The 19,677-nt window shown below is 33.6% G+C and overlaps 2 protein-coding genes and 1 long non-coding RNA gene across 9 annotated transcripts; 1 reads left to right on the top strand and 2 right to left on the bottom strand.

Moving 5' to 3' along the window:
- The first annotated feature begins 437 nt into the window (after positions 1 to 437).
- On the top strand, positions 438 to 10,518 carry LOC136205891 (uncharacterized). 7 transcript variants are annotated; one of them, XR_010676124.1, is made up of 8 exons: positions 438 to 663; positions 766 to 902; positions 6,792 to 6,877; positions 7,127 to 7,204; positions 7,303 to 7,327; positions 7,451 to 7,780; positions 7,960 to 8,060; positions 9,989 to 10,518. It is a non-coding gene; the product is annotated as an uncharacterized lncRNA (long non-coding RNA). The 7 variants fall into 7 exon arrangements; XR_010676121.1 differs by having other exon boundaries at positions 7,088 to 7,204; positions 7,646 to 7,780; XR_010676120.1 differs by having other exon boundaries at positions 7,088 to 7,204.
- LOC136205890 (uncharacterized) lies at positions 3,948 to 5,872 on the bottom strand. The gene is made up of 2 exons (XM_065996733.1): positions 4,396 to 5,872; positions 3,948 to 4,081 (listed from the first exon to the last, which is right to left on the bottom strand). Exons 1-2 carry the CDS (start codon positions 5,216 to 5,218, stop codon positions 4,047 to 4,049), a joined length of 858 nt encoding a protein of 285 aa, XP_065852805.1. The 5' UTR covers positions 5,219 to 5,872; the 3' UTR covers positions 3,948 to 4,046.
- Positions 10,519 to 15,405: 4,887 nt separating the features above from the next.
- LOC136206089 (DUF724 domain-containing protein 8-like) lies at positions 15,406 to 17,750 on the bottom strand. The gene is made up of 4 exons (XM_065997012.1): positions 17,127 to 17,750; positions 16,490 to 16,693; positions 16,287 to 16,395; positions 15,406 to 16,211 (listed from the first exon to the last, which is right to left on the bottom strand). The coding sequence occupies exons 1-4, from the start codon at positions 17,640 to 17,642 to the stop codon at positions 15,595 to 15,597; spliced, it is 1,446 nt and encodes a 481-aa protein (XP_065853084.1). The 5' UTR covers positions 17,643 to 17,750; the 3' UTR covers positions 15,406 to 15,594.
- Between the last annotated feature and the right edge of the window lie 1,927 nt (positions 17,751 to 19,677).

Here is a 19,677-nt window from a genome sequence, read left to right as displayed (position 1 = left end):
TTTTTCTAAACTCGATCTTCTCCTCTCCCATTTTGTGATTTTCAGTATTAAATTGCCAAATCGATTTTTTCCTCTCCCAAATCGATCTTAAAACATGTAAAGTTCAGGAGCTTAATTATATTTTTTTACTTTAATTTTATGTAAAAATGTAAGATTCATAATACATTATATCTCTTTTGGAAAAAATAACAATGGATTATATTTAATTAATAATTTTATTCTTTAATTAAGTCCATTTTTGCTCTAAAATTTTCCCTCCAAATAATTTGACTCTGAAATTCACCAATTAGTTTTCAAAAATTTCACCAATTAATTTTGACTCAAAAATTCCCATCAATAAGTTTTCAAATTTTCACTCCCTCCAATTATTTCCCTCTAAAATCTCCAAGTAATGAAAAACAAACACGTGTGTTTTCACTCCTTTCCCTCACCCTCGATCTACTTTCCATAACCCTCACCCTTTCTCCCTTATCGATTTCTGCTTTCCCTGACCGTCACCCATTCTCCCTCGTCGATTTCTCACCCTTTCTCCAGCGATTTTTGTTTCTAAACACCAATTATTTTCTGTTTGATATTTCCCCTGGTATGGAGTGACTGGTGGCAGCATTAGGGAATCAGTTCCAAATTTAGGGGTTTTCTTGTTATTTTTCCTTCACGATTGAGGTCAGTTTTTTTCTCTAATATTAGATACTTGTGTGTTTATCAGTAAATTAAACTTAAATTAATTATGGCATCAAAGATTCACTTCATCTGTATTTTTCCTAGGTCTATTTCCCTTTCATTCAGATGCAGAAGTTAATTATCTAGAGCAATTGGAAGCTGATTGGTTATTGTTTCAATGAGCTAATTACGTTAAGCACTAAGTATCGAGACTTAACTATGCACTCTCAGCCTGCTGTACAGTAAGTTTGCAATTTTAATTACTCAAGCCCCTTTACAGACTTGATCATTAACCGATGCTCTGGAGTGATTAAATTGTACCCAATTTACAGACTTGATCACTGATAAAGATCGTACCCAATTTATACATAGATTCATAAACTTGTCTCTATGTTTTTCCAGATAGATAAATACTTTAAGCAATGTTGGATTAGAATCTTTGAAGAAGGGCATTATTTCTTTCACATAAATATTTTAATGCTTTCACATCTTAACACTCATGATTGAAGAAAGAGATCATGTATCATTAGTAAACTTGAACAAAGATTACAGAGTGCTTAAAGGAGAAGATGAAGATAGGGAAAAAATTACATAGTCTATACTCCTAATTACCTATATTTATAATAACAGCCCTTACAACATAACTGGACTGTGTACATAATTACAAAAATATCACAACATTAATTAACTAAAGATAAAGTGTTTACAACATATTATAAACAATTATAATAGGCAATAATAGTTACAAACAGTAAAGTAATAACCATAAATAGTAAATTAAAACAGTAAAGTAATAACCATAAATAGTAAATTAATAACATAAGTTAACAGCCCCCCTCAAGCTGGAAGGTGCACATTAATAACCCCTAGCCTTTGTAACTGAAATTTAAAAGCAGGTGTGTGAAGAGATTTGGTAAAAAAGTCAGCTAATTGTTCATTAGACCTAACCGGGAGTAAGTGAATCTTTCCAGCTTGAACCTGTTGTCTAACATAGTGACAATCCAATTCAATGTGTTTCGTTCTCTCATGAAATACACTATTTTTAGCGATGTGAATGGCGGATATGTTATCACAATATAACGTGGGGGAATGTAACTCAATCATATGTAAGTCTTTAAGTAAGTACTGAAGCCATTGAACCTCACCACAAGTGAGTGACATGGCTCTATATTCGGCTTCCGAAGATGACTTGCTAATGGTTTGTTGTTTTTTAGATTTCCAGGATATGAGGGACTTTCCTATAAAGGTGCAAAAACCAGTAATAGATTTCCTGGATTCCGTGCAGTTAGCCCAGTCAGAGTCAGTATAAGCCTTTATATGAATATCAGAGTCGACATATAGCATAATACCTTGGGCAGGATTGCCTTTTAAGTACCTAAGTACCCTGTGAGCAGCAACCAGATGCAATTCAGTAGGTTTATCCAGATATTGTGAAAGCTGTTGTACATCATAACTAAGGTCAGGTCTGGTATTGGTTAAATAGAGAAGCTTCCCTACAAGTCTCCTGTATAGAGTAGTATCTTCTAGTAAAGGCGATCCAGAAAAGTCTACTTTAGTCATGGATGTAGGTGTAGAGCAGGGCTTACATTCTAAAAACCCAAAGTCAGCAAGCATGTCAAGAACATACTTCCTTTGACATAAATGTATACCTTTAGAAGTCCTAGATACCTCAATACCTAAAATATATTTAAGTTTTCCTAGGTCTTTGATGGTGAATTCTCTATCTAGGAAAAAGCTTTAACCTCTCTTATGTCATCACGGTTATCACTAGTAAGAATTAAATCATCAACGTACACAGTAATGGCAATAAAACTATGATTTTTCTTCCTGATAAAGAGTGAAGGGTCTGCCAAAGATTTGATGAAACCTATAGATTGCAAAGCAGTGGCAAGTTTTATGTTCCACTGTCTGCTGGCCTGTTTAAGCCCGTATAAAGACCTGGTCAGTCTACAACTAGGATTAGAGATATCACTGCTAATGCCAGGAGGTAACTTCATGTAAATTTCCTCCTCAAGGTCTCCATGTAAAAATGCATTGTTAACGTCGAGCTGCTCTAAGTGCCACCCCTTGATTGCGGCACAGGCAACAAGAACTCTCACAGTAGTTAACTTAGCAACAGGGGAGAAAGTATCGAGGAAATCAACCCCCTCTTGTTGGGTAAAACCCTTAGCAACTAACCTAGCCTTATACCTATCTATAGTCCCATCACTTTTCCTTTTTATCCTAAATGTCCATTTACAATCCACTTCCTCTTTCCCCTCAGGTTTGGTACATATTTCCCAGGTTTTGTTATTATTTAAAGCATTCAGTTCTTCCTGCATAGCTTGCCGCCATTCAGGGTGAACAACAGCTTGTCTTTACTAACCAGTTCTTGATAAGGAAAAATGGCTTCATAAAAGATGACATTTCTAGTGATAGAGACCCTGTAAGAGTCCAGGTTAAGCACCCTATAGCCTTTAGTTCCAGGGTGATATCCAAGGAATATACACCTTTCAGCCCTGGCATCAAACTTCTTCCTATCTCTATGTAACGTGGAGGAAAAGCAAAGGCAACCAAATGATCTTAAATCATCATAATTGGGGACTTTACCATTAAGAAGCTCATAAGGCGAAGCAAAATCAATTACTTTGGAAGGTAACCTATTAATTAGAAAAACTGCGTGAGATATGAAGTAAGTCCAATAAGTGATAGGTAATTTACTCTGGAATTGTAAAGCTCTGGCTATGTTCAGAATGTGCTAATGCTTTCTCTCAACAAGGCCGTTTTGTTGAGGAGTCTCAACGCAACTAGTTTGGTGAATGATGCCTTTGTCAGCAAAAAAGGTATCTAACTTGAACTCTAGGCCATTATCAGTTCTAATGATCTTAATGGTTTTATTAAACTGAGTTTCAACCATGGAAATGAAACGTTGAACCAAAACAGACACAACAGATTTAACTTGAACAAAGAAAATCCACGTGTACCTAGAATAATCATCTACCACAGTGAGGAAATATCTGTTTCCATTAATACCAGTATGAGTGGGGCCCCAGATATCCATGTGAATAATATCAAAGCAACTACTAGTCTTGGACCTGCTAATAGGAAAGGTAGGCTTCTTCTGCCTGGCTAGATGACATATATCACACACAATGTTACCAATGTCTAAATTACCAATATATTTATTCACATGTCCAAAGCTAGACTGCCCTATATGTCCAAGGCGATTATGCCACATCAAACCAATATCATATCCATTATGATTGTCAACATTGTTCAAAGAAACATTAAAAAATTGATTAACAACATCATGATTCACAACATCCACATTATTAACGACATGCTTATTAAAAGAAACATCAGCATTCAAGTAGGGTCTGTACAATTGATAAAGTCCATCGTTGGATTTAGCTAAACCAATCATCTTCTTCGTCTGTATATGCTGTATAATGTAGTTGCTATTAGTGAATTTAACTTCACAATTCAAGGTATTGGTTAGCCTAGAAACTGAAATGAGATTGTAAGCAAAATTAAGAACTAAGAGTGTGTTATGAAGAATAAAATCCTCTGTGAATCTAATGGTTCCTATGTGAGATGCATATATTTCAGTTTTATTAGGCAAGAGGACATTCCAGTTGTTCACAGGTCTCAAGTCTGAAAACATATCTTTTATACTTGATATGTGGCAACTGGCCCCTGTATCAACTATCCAAGAGATTTTCTGAGTTTTAGCAAGAAGAGATATGTTTGACATACCTTCAGTGACATTTGTCACAGGGCAGATGGATGCAGTTGCACAATTGATGTGCGAGGTATTACTGGATGATGGAAGAAGCTTCAACAGTTGTTGAATCTGATCATTTGAGAGTTGATTCATTGCTGGATTGAGGCTGGCTGGAGCTGCTCCCAAAATCCCGCTTGAGTTGTTCTCCGTATCATCTTCAGCACCAACAAGATTTGCTCTATTGACCTTGCTCTTGAATTTGTAACCCGGTGGGTATCCATGCTTCTTGTAGCAACTATCCACTGTATGGTTCTTGAATCCACAATGAGTACACTTCTGGCCATTTGACCCGAACTTCCTGTTGCCCCTTGTGTTTTGTACAAAAGCAATAAGATCTTGAAGATCATTATTCTGGTTCTTGGGGTTCTGAACTAATGCTAACAGGTCTTGACCAAGATTAGTAGCATCTGAGGCTTGACTCTGGCATTCGTGTTGAACAATCAATGAGAAAACCTTGTTGATGTTTGGAATGGGATCGGTGACCATAATTTGAGATCTAACAGTAGCAAAGGCATCGTTCAGCCCTTTTAGGAAACAAACCATTTGATCCGCATCCCTGTTTTTCCTGATAGTATTCAACGCGTTACAAACGCAACCTTCGCATACACATTCAGGAATATCCTTAATGGAGATATATTCGTCCCAAAGCATCTGCATCCGAGTGAAATAATCTGATACCGATTTGTTACCTTGTTTTAGAGTATAGATTTCTCCCTGAAGCGCTGCTATACGGAAAACATCAGACTGCGCGAATCTTTCCTTAAGATTGACCCAAACTCTTCTTGCATCTCCCATCCACAAAACGCTTTGAGCGATTGAGGGCGACAATGATCTCACTATCCATGATAGAACAAGGTTATTGCACCTTTTCGAGGTGACAAATTATGCCGAACTGCTCGCCGGAGCTTCAATTGTGCCGTCGACGAAATCTAATTTGTTCTTTGACAATAAGGCCATCTTCATGTTCTGACTCCATGAATGGTAGTCGTTTGTTCCGGACAGCGGAGGGGTAACAAGAACGAGAGACGGATTTTCACTAGAATGAATGAAGTAGGGGCTGGATTCGTCAATTCTGTTCACCATAGTTGAGATTTGAAGAGTATAAACGAAAGATCGAAGGAAATTGAACAAGAATTAAGGAATTAGAAGCTGGGAAAGGAAAGAGATTAAAAGACCCAAAGATTGGGGAAGAGAAAGAAGAAGAAATCGAAAGGACTTCAAAAGATGAGATTCTTGAACCGATCAGTGACCGATTTCCATAGAATTGGTACGGAAGTAAAGAGAGATTTGCTCTGATACCATCTTAACACTCATGATTGAAGAAAGAGATCATGTATCATTAGTAAACTTGAACAAAGATTACAGAGTGCTTAAAGGAGAAGATGAAGATCATTGATGCTTCATCTGATATCCCAATACAAAGAAGGGAAAGAAAGGGGAAAAATTACATAGTCTATACTCCTAATTACCTATATTTATAATAACAGCCCTTACAACATAACTGGACTGTGTACATAATTACAAAAATGTCACAACATTAATTAACTAAAGATAAAGTGTTTACAACATATTATAAACAATTATAATAGGCAATAATAGTTACAAACAGTAAAGTAATAACCATAAACAGTAAATTAAAACAGTAAAGTAATAACCATAAATAGTAAATTAATAACATAAGTTAACATCACATATGTTATCTTTGTCATCATGTCATTCGACTTCATAAAGTTTAATTATTTGAGTGATATAATTTCACTACCAACATTTTGAGTGGAGTCTTAAGGATGCATCAATTCATTGTTTATTCTATTTATTTTTGGATTAGTTGAAATTGTTGGAACTTTCTGAATTGAGAATCCTTTTTCTTGTCATTATTATTACTTCCAAGATGAGAATTAATATATGGAAATATTTTTTTAATTGAAAAAATGCCAAGTTTGAATATATATTTTTGACTAATCTTTAGCAGTCAATCTTCTAAAAATATAATTATTTCTTACCTTTTTTGATTTGCCATTAGTTTCCTCTGATTGGATATTATACTTGTCATGTTGATTTCTGCTCTAATTACAAATAAGGTAAAAGATTACTATCTAGTCTCAAAGTAAATTTACCATAAATTGATATAGTCTGAACAAAAGAAGAGGTTAGCCCTGGTTAGGGAGAGGTTGTCATTATAATTTTAAGTAAAATCTCAAGTAGTATACAACAATTGCGTGTATGCTTATTTGTTAATTTCAGTTCTATATAAGACAACAACTAATAGTTTTTTCAACATATTTTTTTAAGTGTGTATTGGGTTTGATTTGAAGTGTTTGACATATTGGGGAAGAGAAGACTAAAGAAATGTATTATTTTTATTCAGGATAATGTAAAAAAAATACCATTGACGTTGTCAATCAAGAGCAATATTACCCCTAACGTTGGAAATGGTACAATTAAGGGTCCAAGGTTAGTCATTTGGTCCAATTTCGGACACTCCTAACAAATTTACTAACGTTGTTAATGTTCTTATCCCCTAGTCTATGTGGTTGCTATATTTGATGATTTTTTTTTTTGTGGAAATCAGTATCATAATTCATCCTCATAATCCTCTCTAGATCTTGATTACTATTATTTCTCATTAATGATTAATGCACTTAAATTCTTTTCTCATTTCAGACGATTGCTTCTTCTTTCTTTTCTTTCTGTTCTAACCAGCTCTTGGCCGGAGGAGGAACAACGCTATATAAGCAACAAAGCATTGAGTGGAGGAGGAACAAAAACTATTTCATATTGGTAAACTATAAACCATTTTTAGAACAGCTCTTGAATCCTCATTCCTGTCTCTTCCCTCTGCTCCATCTTTGTTTTGATTATCTGCCTCTTCTAATTAGGTACTAGCTAGCAATTGGACTATAGGTATTGGCCACAAAGACAACTTATGGTTCAGAGATATTGCATTTATTTATCACTTTGATACATGACAATAAGCATTTATCACTTTGATACACTCAATTTGCTAAGTTAAAATTTTCTTCACAGGTATGTCATACTATACAGAAAGAATTGGGGAAAATGATGGATGACCTTTTCACAGATTTTGACAAAACTCCTTTAACAACAACATCAATAAGATACTCAAGATTATATTCCTGTGATGGGAAGATACATACATCATATAGGATGAAATGTGTTTAGCTTTAAATAATTCTATTTCCCATATTGTATTCCATACAGATTGCACAAGTTCATCGTGCAACACTAATTGATGGGCAGGAAGTGGTCGTTAAGGTTCAACATGAGGGCATAAAGTCAATTATTATGGAGGTTTTCCTCTCTTTGGCTCATAAGAGTTGAAAGTGATTGCTGAAGGTTTGCAATATTTATTTATCCTTTTTTCATGTGGTGACTTATAACTGTGAAGGAATTCTTATGATTATAGATGCTAGACTTAATGAATAAATTATTGAAAAGAATTCTGAGTTCATTCCTATCCTAGTATATGCTCATTTTTTAGCTTGCTCTTAATGAAATTTGTCTCCATATTATAGAGAACACCAGGACAGTAGCCAGCAATCTTGGATGCAGAAACAATAAGGATGATTCCAAATCTGCCAATCAAGTAGATGTTTGGATTCCAGAGGTTATTCAGGTAATTTCTATTTAAACATTCGGTTAAATGCAGTTTTTAATTATAAAACAACTCAGGATAATATGAAAGCCCCACGAATATTAGATGGTTTTATGCAAAAAAGTTTGTAATATTTTAGGATTTGTCTTTCTAAGGGAAATTATATCAGCATTGTTCAGTTCTGGAAAACAAATACAATCTTTCAGGATATATCTCTTAGGGAAATTGTATCAGCACTGTTGAGGTTTATTTTCCCTCTCTTTGGATAAGGCCGATAATGCATGTGAATTTATAGCATTGAACTTCACTTAATTTAGAGAGTTCAAGTCTTTCATGAGAACACCAGTTCTAGCTACAACTTTACTCTTGTTTTGTGTGCCCATGCTTACATTACATGTCTACAACCTCCTCTTCATCTTTATTCAATGTCCTCTACCTACTATATAAATTGTATTCATATTCATCAAAATTTTCTAAGGCGAATATTTCTTTTTAAAGTTTGTTAAATAATAGCATTGTGTGTTGTTTGCCCTCTTTTTCATCTTGATTTTTCCATTACCATATGCCCATTCAGGCCATTTCTGTAATTTGCAGTTTCTTCATTCTGTAAAACTATTTTAAATGGTTTCAATTGGTTTCAATACATGCTTAACGTTTAAAAAATATACCAATTTAGGTCTCTATAATGAAACGAGACACGTACAATTGATAGAACTTAACAGAGTAATATCAAAGACGTGTTTAGTTCTGTTATCGAGGCCTAAATTGATACATTTTTTAAATGTTAAGCCTATATCGATACCATTTTGTACGTTGAGCCTAAATTGATACTTTCCCTAAAACCATAGGCCTATTTTGGTACCTTATCTCTTGAATATATAGAAATTTATAGATAGAGACTTTTTGCATTGAATATATAAAAACTTAGTAGTTTGAGAGTCAAATACATGTATTAACAGTTTATGATTATAAGTTTCGGACTAAAAAAATCTACTCTACTTCTTCTGGGATTTAAAATTCCAGACTTAAGTACCGAAGGTCCAATCCTTAAAATCCTGAAAAATTGAAGCCTTGATTGTGTTTCCCTCAACTAAATATAACTTATAAGTATAAATGTATAATCACAATAATGTCTTTTTATTTTTCAAGTTTGTGCAAATTTAATGTATGGTTTCTAACCCACACGAAGACCTTGAAAACTATATCCTATCTATATCTTTGTTAAGGAGACTTGGGATTTCCTAAATTGAGTCAAAAGTAAATTTAGGCACAATTGGACTTTCTTTGGATAATTGGAAAATAACCTCAGATTTTGACCCATTTTAATCCACTACAATTAACGGTAATAATTCAAACTTAAGGAAACTAAAGATTAAGATACGTAATTGGCAACTATGACTGCTACCCATGTCCCATGATCTCTTTCGGTTACTATTTTAAACTATATTGTACAGATCTATCCATTGATCAATTCAAAATTCAAGTTTTATGAATTATGATTACTTATTTACTTTGATATTTTTATTATGTATTGATTTGTAAATTGTAATTAATTATAATTTCAAAAGTTGACCAGAAAAATAAGCAAATTAGAATTACAAATTGAGAAATTTCATATGAGGCTTTAACAATTTAACAAAATTCTAAAGCAATTTAGATTGCTAAATTAAAAGTCTTAAGCTATTAGTCTAAAGAAAAATAGTAATTTAGCAAAAGTTCTTAGCAATTATAATGTGTATTTTTTTGGGATTTGTTGTAGACATTTATTTGATGTATACATTTCTTAGTGATTTTTTATTTCCTGTATACATTTATTGGTGATTAGGCATATGTATGTGTTTGTGATTTGCTAAATTAGGCATTTGGGCACGTGTATGTTTTTGTGATTTGCCGATTTCTCTGAGAATTTTTTATTTTCATTCAATAATTTTTAGTATTTGGATATATAGACAAGGATTGAAGAAAAATTGTCATCTGGAGGGGAAAACATTGAGATAATTGAGGAAATATTTGGAGAAGGACCATGATGGTTCTTCATGGCTTGTTGGTAGGACGGGCCACATCAAGAAAAAGAAACAAATTGGTGAATCTTCAATTGCTACAAGTAAGAAAAACATTTCAGGTGAGGAAATCGAACAAATAAAAGAGGAAGTTCGAGAGGAAATGAGAAATGAAGTTAGAGAAGACATGCAAAAAAACATGCAAGCTCATCTTGGAACTATTTTACAAAGGTTGTGCCAAATGAAACCAACACTCAATCTAAATTTGGATAGGGTTGTTCTTACTCCCGACACCGTCGACTATCTTCCTCCAAATTCATGTTAATGAATGAAGAATTGTTTATTTATGCTTGTAATGCTTAGATATTAGGTGCTTTTGTTGCATTCTAATATTTTGTGGTTTTGTTGAATTCGAATATTATGTGCTTTTGACAAACAATTTTCTTTTATTTTTGTACTGTTTATGTAAACAGATGTTAAGTTGCAATTTATTTAAAAAGTTACCTTTTTTTATTATTAAGTGTTGCTTTACATATTTGCTTTTGAAATCAAATAATGTTGCTTTCACATTACAAAAAGTTGCATTTGTTAATAGAAAAGTGTTGCTTAAATCGAAAATTTTGTTGCTTTAGTTAGCAGGAAAGTGTTGCTGTTTATAAAAAAAATGTTGCATTGTCTTAAAATAGCATTGCATTTGTCAAATAAAAATCATTGCTATAGGTGACAAAAATGTTGCCCTTTTTCAAACAATCGTTAATTATGTACACAAATTTTGTGTTGCTTATACTTAGAGAGTGTTGCATTTTTTGTATACAAGTGTTGCATTAACTATAAAATGTTGCTAATATTAATATTAAAAGTGTTGCTTTTACATGGAAACAATGTTGCCTCTTATTATTTTGTGAGATAATGTTGCAATTGCTGTAAAATATGGCAACACGTTTCTTGGTGTTGCATTCAGTAACATAATGTTGCCTTTAACAGCAAAGGCAATGGCCACAATAGCAATACTTTAAATATGTCCTAAAGTATTGCGTTATCCCTTTTTTTACCTATAGTTACATTTTTAGGGCCAATTGTAACTCATTTACGATGTTGCAATAGACCATTTATGGTGTAGTGCTTGGCTACTAATTAAAGACCACAAACCCGTTCAATTCGCCTCTAAACTCTGTCTAAGACATTTATCTCCAAACACTGCCGAAACTCAAAAACTCTTCGGCTAGGACTTAGATCTATGTATAAGGATGCTATGATTCCAATTTCGAGTAATTCGGACGGTCGAATCTCCATAAATCAAAGAAACGGTGGAGAAACGGCCGAAGAACGATAAAAATGACGAAAAATGAAAGAAGCAGAAAAGAAAAAAGAAATTAAAAGAAAATATGAAACTAATCTTCCACCTCTTCCGTATATACATATCCAAATCTGGTGAATATCCAGTTTGATCCTCCATCTTTATGTAATCTTTTAAAAGTTATCCTAACTTTTAATTTACACATAAAACCCTCAAATTAACTCCAAATTTTTCTATAGCACCAAATTAAAAATCAACACCTAATAATTATAATATATAGTACTATCAAGGTATAAATTCTAAAAATTTAGACCCGGACGTGACAATTTTTCTTTCCACCCTCCTTCGTACCCCACCAAAAAAAATTCATCATTTTTTGTAGTTTCTCGCACATGGATTTGGGGAGCAGAAACGTACTCATATAGAAGGTAGGCAAAGCTTGAGCCACAGAATAAGAAATAACGAATAAATCAAGGATAAAATCTTAATAAAGACAAACTTAAATTTTTCTTAATAAAAACTTAAATTCTAATTAATAAAAACTTAACTTAGAAACAAAATAATAAAATTGCATTAAAACTAGACATTAAGACTGTAAATTAATTCTTAAAAAACCCCCATAAATTAAATTTGGAATAATAAAATAATAAGTTATTTTAAATTAATAAACTCTAAAACCAAAAATACTAAAAATTAACTAAATGATGTGAAAAATAGCATATAAATTATCTAGTTAGTCTCTTGAACTCGTGTAAAGTAGCATATTAACTCTTTAAATCCATATGATAGAGAAAGAAGAAATTGGACAAATCAGGTTAAACTGGGTGACTGGTTGGATCGGTCTGACTTTAACAACCTCTGACTTAATACACAAGGATCCCTCTTACTTCCCCAAAAATTGATTAACACAATGAACGTATGGATTGTCTAGTTAGTTTGTTGAACTTGCGTAAAATAACATGATTAACTGTCTAAGTGTATGTGGTAAAGAATAAAGAAATTGCACAAACTAAAATATATATTACTTTAAGCAAGTTCGGAAGAACAATAGATCATATAAGCAAGTTCAGAGAGCTAATAAGGTTAATATAAACAAATTCAAGTGGTAAATAAGTCATTTTAAATAAATTCAAGAGGCTAATTAAAATTCAGAGGATCAATCAATTATTTTATCAAGTTCAAGGGTCACTGATATATAAAACAAGAAAAAGGATAAGGTAAAAAAGTAGTCCAATCTTAACCGGTTGAAAACAATTTTGCCCCGAATAATATAAATTTTGTCCAATCTTAACTCTATAAAAGCTCGACTGTGTTTGGCTTTGATCTACAAACGAGTCAAGTTTGAGCACAGTAAAACTTCAGTCAAAAGCTCACAAGCAGGCTCTATTATAGGTTCATGAACAAACTCGATTATAATTTCATGAATACACTCGTGAGCAATCTTAGTTTTTTTAAGGGTTAATACACATATTTGCCCTTGTGTTTTCTCGGAAAAAACAGATTTGCCCTTAAATCAAATAAACCCACAAAACTACCCTTGAACTTTCCATAAACCTGCAATTATACCCTAATCTGACGGAGCTGCTAACGGCGATGACATCAAACTTTCTTATCTCCAGAAAAACTTCAGAAAAGAACAACCAATCACAAACAGAAAAAAATATGCACATTCAATTTCGATTAAAAGCAAGTTAGAAGAACAGATTGGTCAAAATTCATTTTCATAAAAGCTCAATCAACCTAATAAAATAGCGTTTAAACCTCCTAATTAATCCAAAAGCAATAACAATAGAAAACAATAAGAAACCAAATGAATTTTGATTGTCGTCATCCAATTTTTTTTGAGACAGGAAGGTTTGATGTCATCGTCGTTTAGCAGCTCCGTCAGATTAGGGTATAATTACAGGTTTATGGAAAATTCAGGGATAGTTTTGTGAGTTTATTTGATTTAAGGGTAAATCTGTTTTTTCGCGAAAACATAGGGGCAAATATGTGTATTACTTTTTTTTAATAATAGTATTTTTTTTATAAATGGATAAATGTAAAACTATGTGCTTTTGTGTAAACTTTAGTTTTGTGTTAAAAAAATTCACTTGAACATAATTAATGAGTTTTTCGTTAGCAAAGTTCATGAACATAATTAATAAGTCGTTCGCTAGCAAAACTCGCAAACAAATAAACGATCAGTTCACGAATTGGATATTGAGCTCTAGCTCGCCAATTTTCCGACGAGCAGATCATATGATCAGGCTAAAGCTCGGTTCAGTTACGCCTTATCTAAATGGCCATTGTAAATACTTATTGACTGTATGAAATGCCGATAAATCCTACTTCTTGAAGTGCCATGTTAGTAACCTCAAAATTATAAGGGGCCTTCATATTAGTAAAGGATTGTGATTTAGTCGTATTTTACGTGTTCAACCGATGTTTATACTGATCAACTGTGATTTGGACTTTTGATTTTATGTTAGTATATGTAAAATTCAAAAACTTTTATATCCAATTTTGGAAGTTAACTAATTATCAACACAAAAATTAGGGGGTCGTATGTGCATTTTACTCAAAATCAAATGTGAAGTTGAGTCTCCTCAAATTTTAATCACAGTTGGTGTATTTTAACTAGATGCTCTGTCCGCTCTTTAGAAAATTGATGAGCTAGAGCTCAATGATTTATTCACCAACTCCTCATTTATTTGTTCAAGAGGTTTGCTCGTGACTAACATTAATTTTGTTCATGAATGTTGCTTGTGAACAGCTCATTAATTATATTCATTTGATTTTTTTTAACATAAAACAACATAGTTTTGAAACTAAAAATTCATATAAAACTGCATAATTTTACATTTCTCACTTGATAGAAATAATAAAAACGGACAAAACAAGGAAACAGACACAGAAACTCACACGGAAAACATTATTTCTAAAGCATACAAATCAACATAGTTTTGATCTATAAAACTAAAAATTCACATAAACCTACATGTTTTTACATTTCTCACTTTATAGAAATAATAAAAACGGACAAAACGTGGAAACAGACACATAACCGAAAACTCGCACGGGTAACGTTATTTCTAAAGCATAAAACATTATTTCCAAAGCATAACCTTCTTAAAATAGCTTCCTACAAACAAAAACAGATACAGATGTGAAATGGACACGAACACGAAACGCAGAAATGTCACTAAAGTGACATGAAAATGGACACATAATCGGAAACTCACACATGAAACATTATTTCTAAAACATAACCTTTATAAAATAGCTAAAATAAAATTTCAAGTTTTTTATCAAAAAAAATAAAATAAAATAAAATAAAATTTCAAGTGCATTTTTTTTTGGTTGAAATCCCATCTCCAATTATGTAAATCTAACACTCAAATGGTCAACTGGTCACCGTAAAAACAGTGGTATTGTGTGAGTTTCATTTGTTCGAATTTTTATCATATGTTCCGCATCTATTGGAAAAAAAATTGTCAAATCGCACCTATTTTATCAAGTTTTAAGACATTTCATCTCTCAATGGTAATCCGAACATAACTTACACCTTAAAAAAATCTCATTTTCCGTTAAATTAGGCTTAAAATTGCACTATGAAATAAAAGTTAACTTAAACTTGCATTATTATAATATTAAGTCCAAATTAAAAAAAAAAATCGTTCAAAATTGAAATAATGATCCAAACGACATTCGCATGGGTGTTAAAAGACTTTCGGTGGAGTCTGACAATTTGGAGGCTATCAACAGGATTTCGGATAGACAGGCTGTTTGTCTTAAGAGTCAGAATCTCATTAAAGCCATCTTGAGGCTTCGTCCTGCCTTCGATTCTCTTATCTTCTCCCATATTTATAGGGAGCAAAACCGCGTGGCGGATCGCTTGGCAGCTGCTGGGCATGGGGGGATGTTAGGTGTTTCTACCATTTCCGTTCCTCCTTCTTTTCTGTTACCTTCTCTTCTTGAGGATAGGATTGAGGTCAGTCTTCCTAGACTGATCCCGGGTTAGGTTTTTGTTTGTTTGTTTTTTTTTCTTCCCTTCTTACAAAAAAAAAAAAAAGAAATAATGATCCAAACGAATTTAACTATGGAATTTTTTTTATCTATATCACCATATATACTATCGTCAAAAATGTATATACAAAACCAAAAAACATATAACATAGTTGATACCTATCCGGTTATAGCTAAGTTAACAATGTAGACTACGCATGTAGACAATTTCGGTTATGACTAAATACATCTAAACTCCGACCAAAAGGCTCTAGATAACTCTCTGCCAAGGGGCTGCAGACTTAACTTTAAATCTATGCTCCAAATCAGACATAACAATTTTTAGAGAAGAAATCTTTAGTTGTAGAAGGTTTCTCTTCGAATCTTCCGTCACCATCTCTGAAACTTTCGATGCTCGTTGCACTACTAAATCAATCGTCGTTGTCGTTGTCGTCATCTTGTCGATTGCAGCAATTTCTTGTTCCAGCTTTGCTTTTCTCGCATCAGAATCTGCAACCGAAGTTTGATATCTCTTCCATCGATTGTCCAGCTGTTCATGCTGTTCTTTGAGAACCAACAACTCATTAACACGATCAGCCATTACCTTAGCATCGAATCCAGTCACTTCAAGCATGGCAAGAGCTTCCACATAGCTGTCAAAACGACTTCTTGGATCGTCAATCTGTAACTTGGTTACCTTCTCTGCCACGGAAGCAAAAGTGAGCATAAGACCGAAAGCTGACCCTTCGCGAGTCTCCTTGTTGCTATCCGATAAGAAACTAAAGTGTGGTTTCTGTGGTAGGATTCGGAAGATCTCTAGAGCATCAATGTGGTTCCACATATATAAGCTCTTCACGAAAGGCTGCTCATTCGTCGCGTCTTCTCCAGCTGCAAAACATCGGTTTTTCAATAAGTAAAACGAAACTAACACGCATCAGGTAAATATATGTGCAATGTGCTTACCTGCAGTAGGAATATGATACCCCGTAACTTGAGAATCCGGTTCTCTTTTCCTCTTCTTCGAGGACTCTGTCATTTCATTTCCCGATCCAGCTTCTTGTCGATTAGGAAGCTACATTCATAAACAAAACCATTCCTATCCTATCAAAAAATTTGAAACTAATAGATATTTAAGAAGGATTGCCTGAGGTACGCGGAGCACTTACAGGACTAGTTTCGGGTGCTGGTGCTGGCGACTTGAGGTTCGTACTTGTTAATGTTGCACAGGAAGGGCTTGAATCCCCTACCGGATTCTTCCTCGACTTCTTAACAGAAGATTTATCCTTAGCATGATTGTCTGCTGTGCTTGAATCCACAAAAAAGGAAGCATCTGCTGATTGTTCTTCAGCATGAGTTCCGCTTGGTAATACCTGAAACAAAGCCAAGTTTATCAGTTGTCTAGATGTAATTCTGCTAAATCAAATTAGACAAATAATGCAAAAATCTAATGATCTCCATTCTGTTCATTGTTTTCACTAGGGTGTAAACCAGCCGAGTCGAATCTAGGCGTCTCGGTGGTGTTGGCTCTCGAGCCGAGAGCTATCGAATTGAGTTTTGACAGAGTTTAGACCGAGCCGAGTTTTAATTAAACTCCTCATACAGAGAACCCAAATTGACATTAAAAAAAAAAAGATAAGTTTCTAACTAAAGATCTAAAAAGTTCATATGACCCTCAAAAAATCTCCATCAAAATTGAATTGTCAGATGAGTTCAAAAATACCAATTCGATTCCACATTTACTCTAATCAATTCTCAAACAACAAGCAAACCCAGAAATTGCAAATTTAAGATAGAAAAATTCACCTTCTGCTTAGGGTTTTGAATCCATTTTCCCCCAATCCAATCATGATGAAACCTCAAAGCATCTCCATTAAAATTGACTAGTTCACATGGATTTTCAAATTCCACGGTATAGCTTCTTCTCAACCTTCCCCTACACATCCGCGATTCAACAATACTCACAACTCCTTTCCACCAGCCGTCGCAATGAAACGCATCAACGACGTCCTCAGCCTCATAAATCTGATCGGCCGCAGGTGGCGGAGGAAGAGGCCTGATGAAAGAACCGTCCACAGTCTCTTTCAATGGCTCATTAGAATCATTATCAGAAACTAAATTCTTGTACTGGATTAAGAATTTAGGTTTCCGATTGAGATAGGATTTGAGGATTTTGGCTTCAAACCAAGCTCCTTTAAGCCCTTCTTCGTCGCTGGTTACCTCCACGAGTGAATCGACCATTAAAATTGGAAATTTCTTATTCCTTTTCTCTTTGTCTATGTTCGGTATAGATTTCGGACCTTGCCGTTCTGTTCTTCCCATCGGTGCCGGTAAAGAGGGAAGAAAAGAAGATCGGCGTCGGAAGAGAGGGAAGAAGAAGATCTGTAAAAAACGCCTAAGCTTTGGTTTGGAAATTACTCTAATGGTGAGTAAATTATGCCAAAGTTTTTCACTTCTTTTCCTTATATAATAAGGTAAATATATATACATAATTAGGAATTTTTAATCCTAACATTTAGCATAAGGTTAAACGTTACATATAATTAAGAATCATTAATATTTTAATTACACCGTTTGTTAAATAAGTTTGACCCAAAAAAAAAAACTACCGTTGTCTTAAATTTTAGGATTAAGATGTAAAAATACTCTTAACGTTTTGGATTAGAAACGATTTTATCTCTAATGTCTAAAATGCTATAATTTTATCCTTAATGTTGGAAGACAAAAGTAATTTTACCCCTAATATTGATAAATTGGGTCAGTTTTAGAAATAATTCATCCAACTGTATTCTCGATCATGAATCTTGTCATCTGCACTCCACACGTGCGTTATTTTATCGGTAACAAATCACAAACATATGTTGGGATGTGAAAAAAATAAAAAAAAATATACTGTCTTTTGTACGAATTGGACAAAAAATTCAAAAAATTCATCGAATTTATAATATTAATCTCCAATTCTATTATTAAATTATAAAAAATATGAAATCTTTTTTAGAACGAATTAATATGCAATTGGTGTAGAATAAAGAATAAAAATATATATGTTTTATAATAGGGGTAAAATTAATCCAAATTATCAATGTTAGAGGGTAAAATTGCTTTTGGCTACCAAAGTTAAGGGTAAAATTGTACCATTTTAGACATTAGAGATAAAATTGCTCCTAACCCAAAACGGTAGGATATTTTGCACCTTAACCTTAAATTTTATGTTCCGCTCATAAAAAAAATGGTCACCGCTTAATTAAAACCAATGTAAAATCCATGTGTAAGGGTATGTATTGGTTCGGTTTAAATTGTATATCAAACTAAACCGATTAAATTCGGGTTTTTTTTACACTTTGATTCGGCATCGATTTTAATTTTAGGAGTATTTCGGTATTTGGTTCGATTTGATAAAGTATAAAAAATATAACCACATTGAACTACATATATTTTACATTATTTTTTATATATACATATATTTAATTTTACAATTTTTTTATTATTATTAAAATAATAAACTAATATAGAAATATTTTTAAAATATTTAATTTTCTTTTGTTGACATAAATTTAATAAGGAAATATAAAGATTTTATTTTAGTAGAGCTTACCAACACGTTGGAAGTTACGAAATAGGGGAATTCCTATTGATGCCGATTGTGTTGTCTGCTCTTTGGATTTGGAAGATGTTTGGCATCTGTTTATTTTGTGTCCCAAAGTAAAGGAGTTGTGGAGGGAGGCGGGATTAAAATCTATAATTGATATTGCAAGTGATGATGCGGAGAATTTTGCTGCGTTTTTCTTTCATTTTTGCAGGATAGGCGGGACGGAGCAAGTGGAAAATTTCATGATGCTCCTATGGAGTTGGTGGCGATCGCGAAATGAAAAGCTATGGAAAAACATTATAATTTCTGTTGCTAGTTTAATTGTTGGTAGCAGTAGATGTTTGGCGGAATGGAAAATGGCAAAAGAGAGAAGAAGTTTGAATCGACCTGCTGTTTCTGATCTGCAGTTGTGCAAGGCTCTGTGGCATAGACCTCCGACGGGGGTAATTTCTTGTTGTACAGATGCTAGTATCTTCACTATTGCTGGAAAAACTGGTTGCGGGGCTGTATTCCGTGATGAAAATGGTGGTTTTAAGGGTGCTAGATCGGCGGTCAAGGAGGGGCTGATGGAGGTAAGGGAGGCGGAGGCCTGGGCACTGCTGCAAGCAATTATTTGGACGTCGGAAGTTGGCTATGAGCGGGTGTTATTTGAGACGGATTCACAAATTTTGACAAATGCTATTGAGTCGGATAAAGAGGATCAGTCTGAATTTGGGGATATGGTTTCTCAATGTCGGAATCTCTTGAATACTAACAACGGATTTACTA

The sequence above is a fragment of the Euphorbia lathyris genome, chromosome 9, assembly GCF_963576675.1.
Source record: "Euphorbia lathyris chromosome 9, ddEupLath1.1, whole genome shotgun sequence".
Lineage (NCBI taxonomy): Eukaryota > Viridiplantae > Streptophyta > Magnoliopsida > Malpighiales > Euphorbiaceae > Euphorbia > Euphorbia lathyris.
Note: the sequence above shows the minus strand (reverse complement) of the source record. Positions and strands in the feature narration are given on the sequence as shown.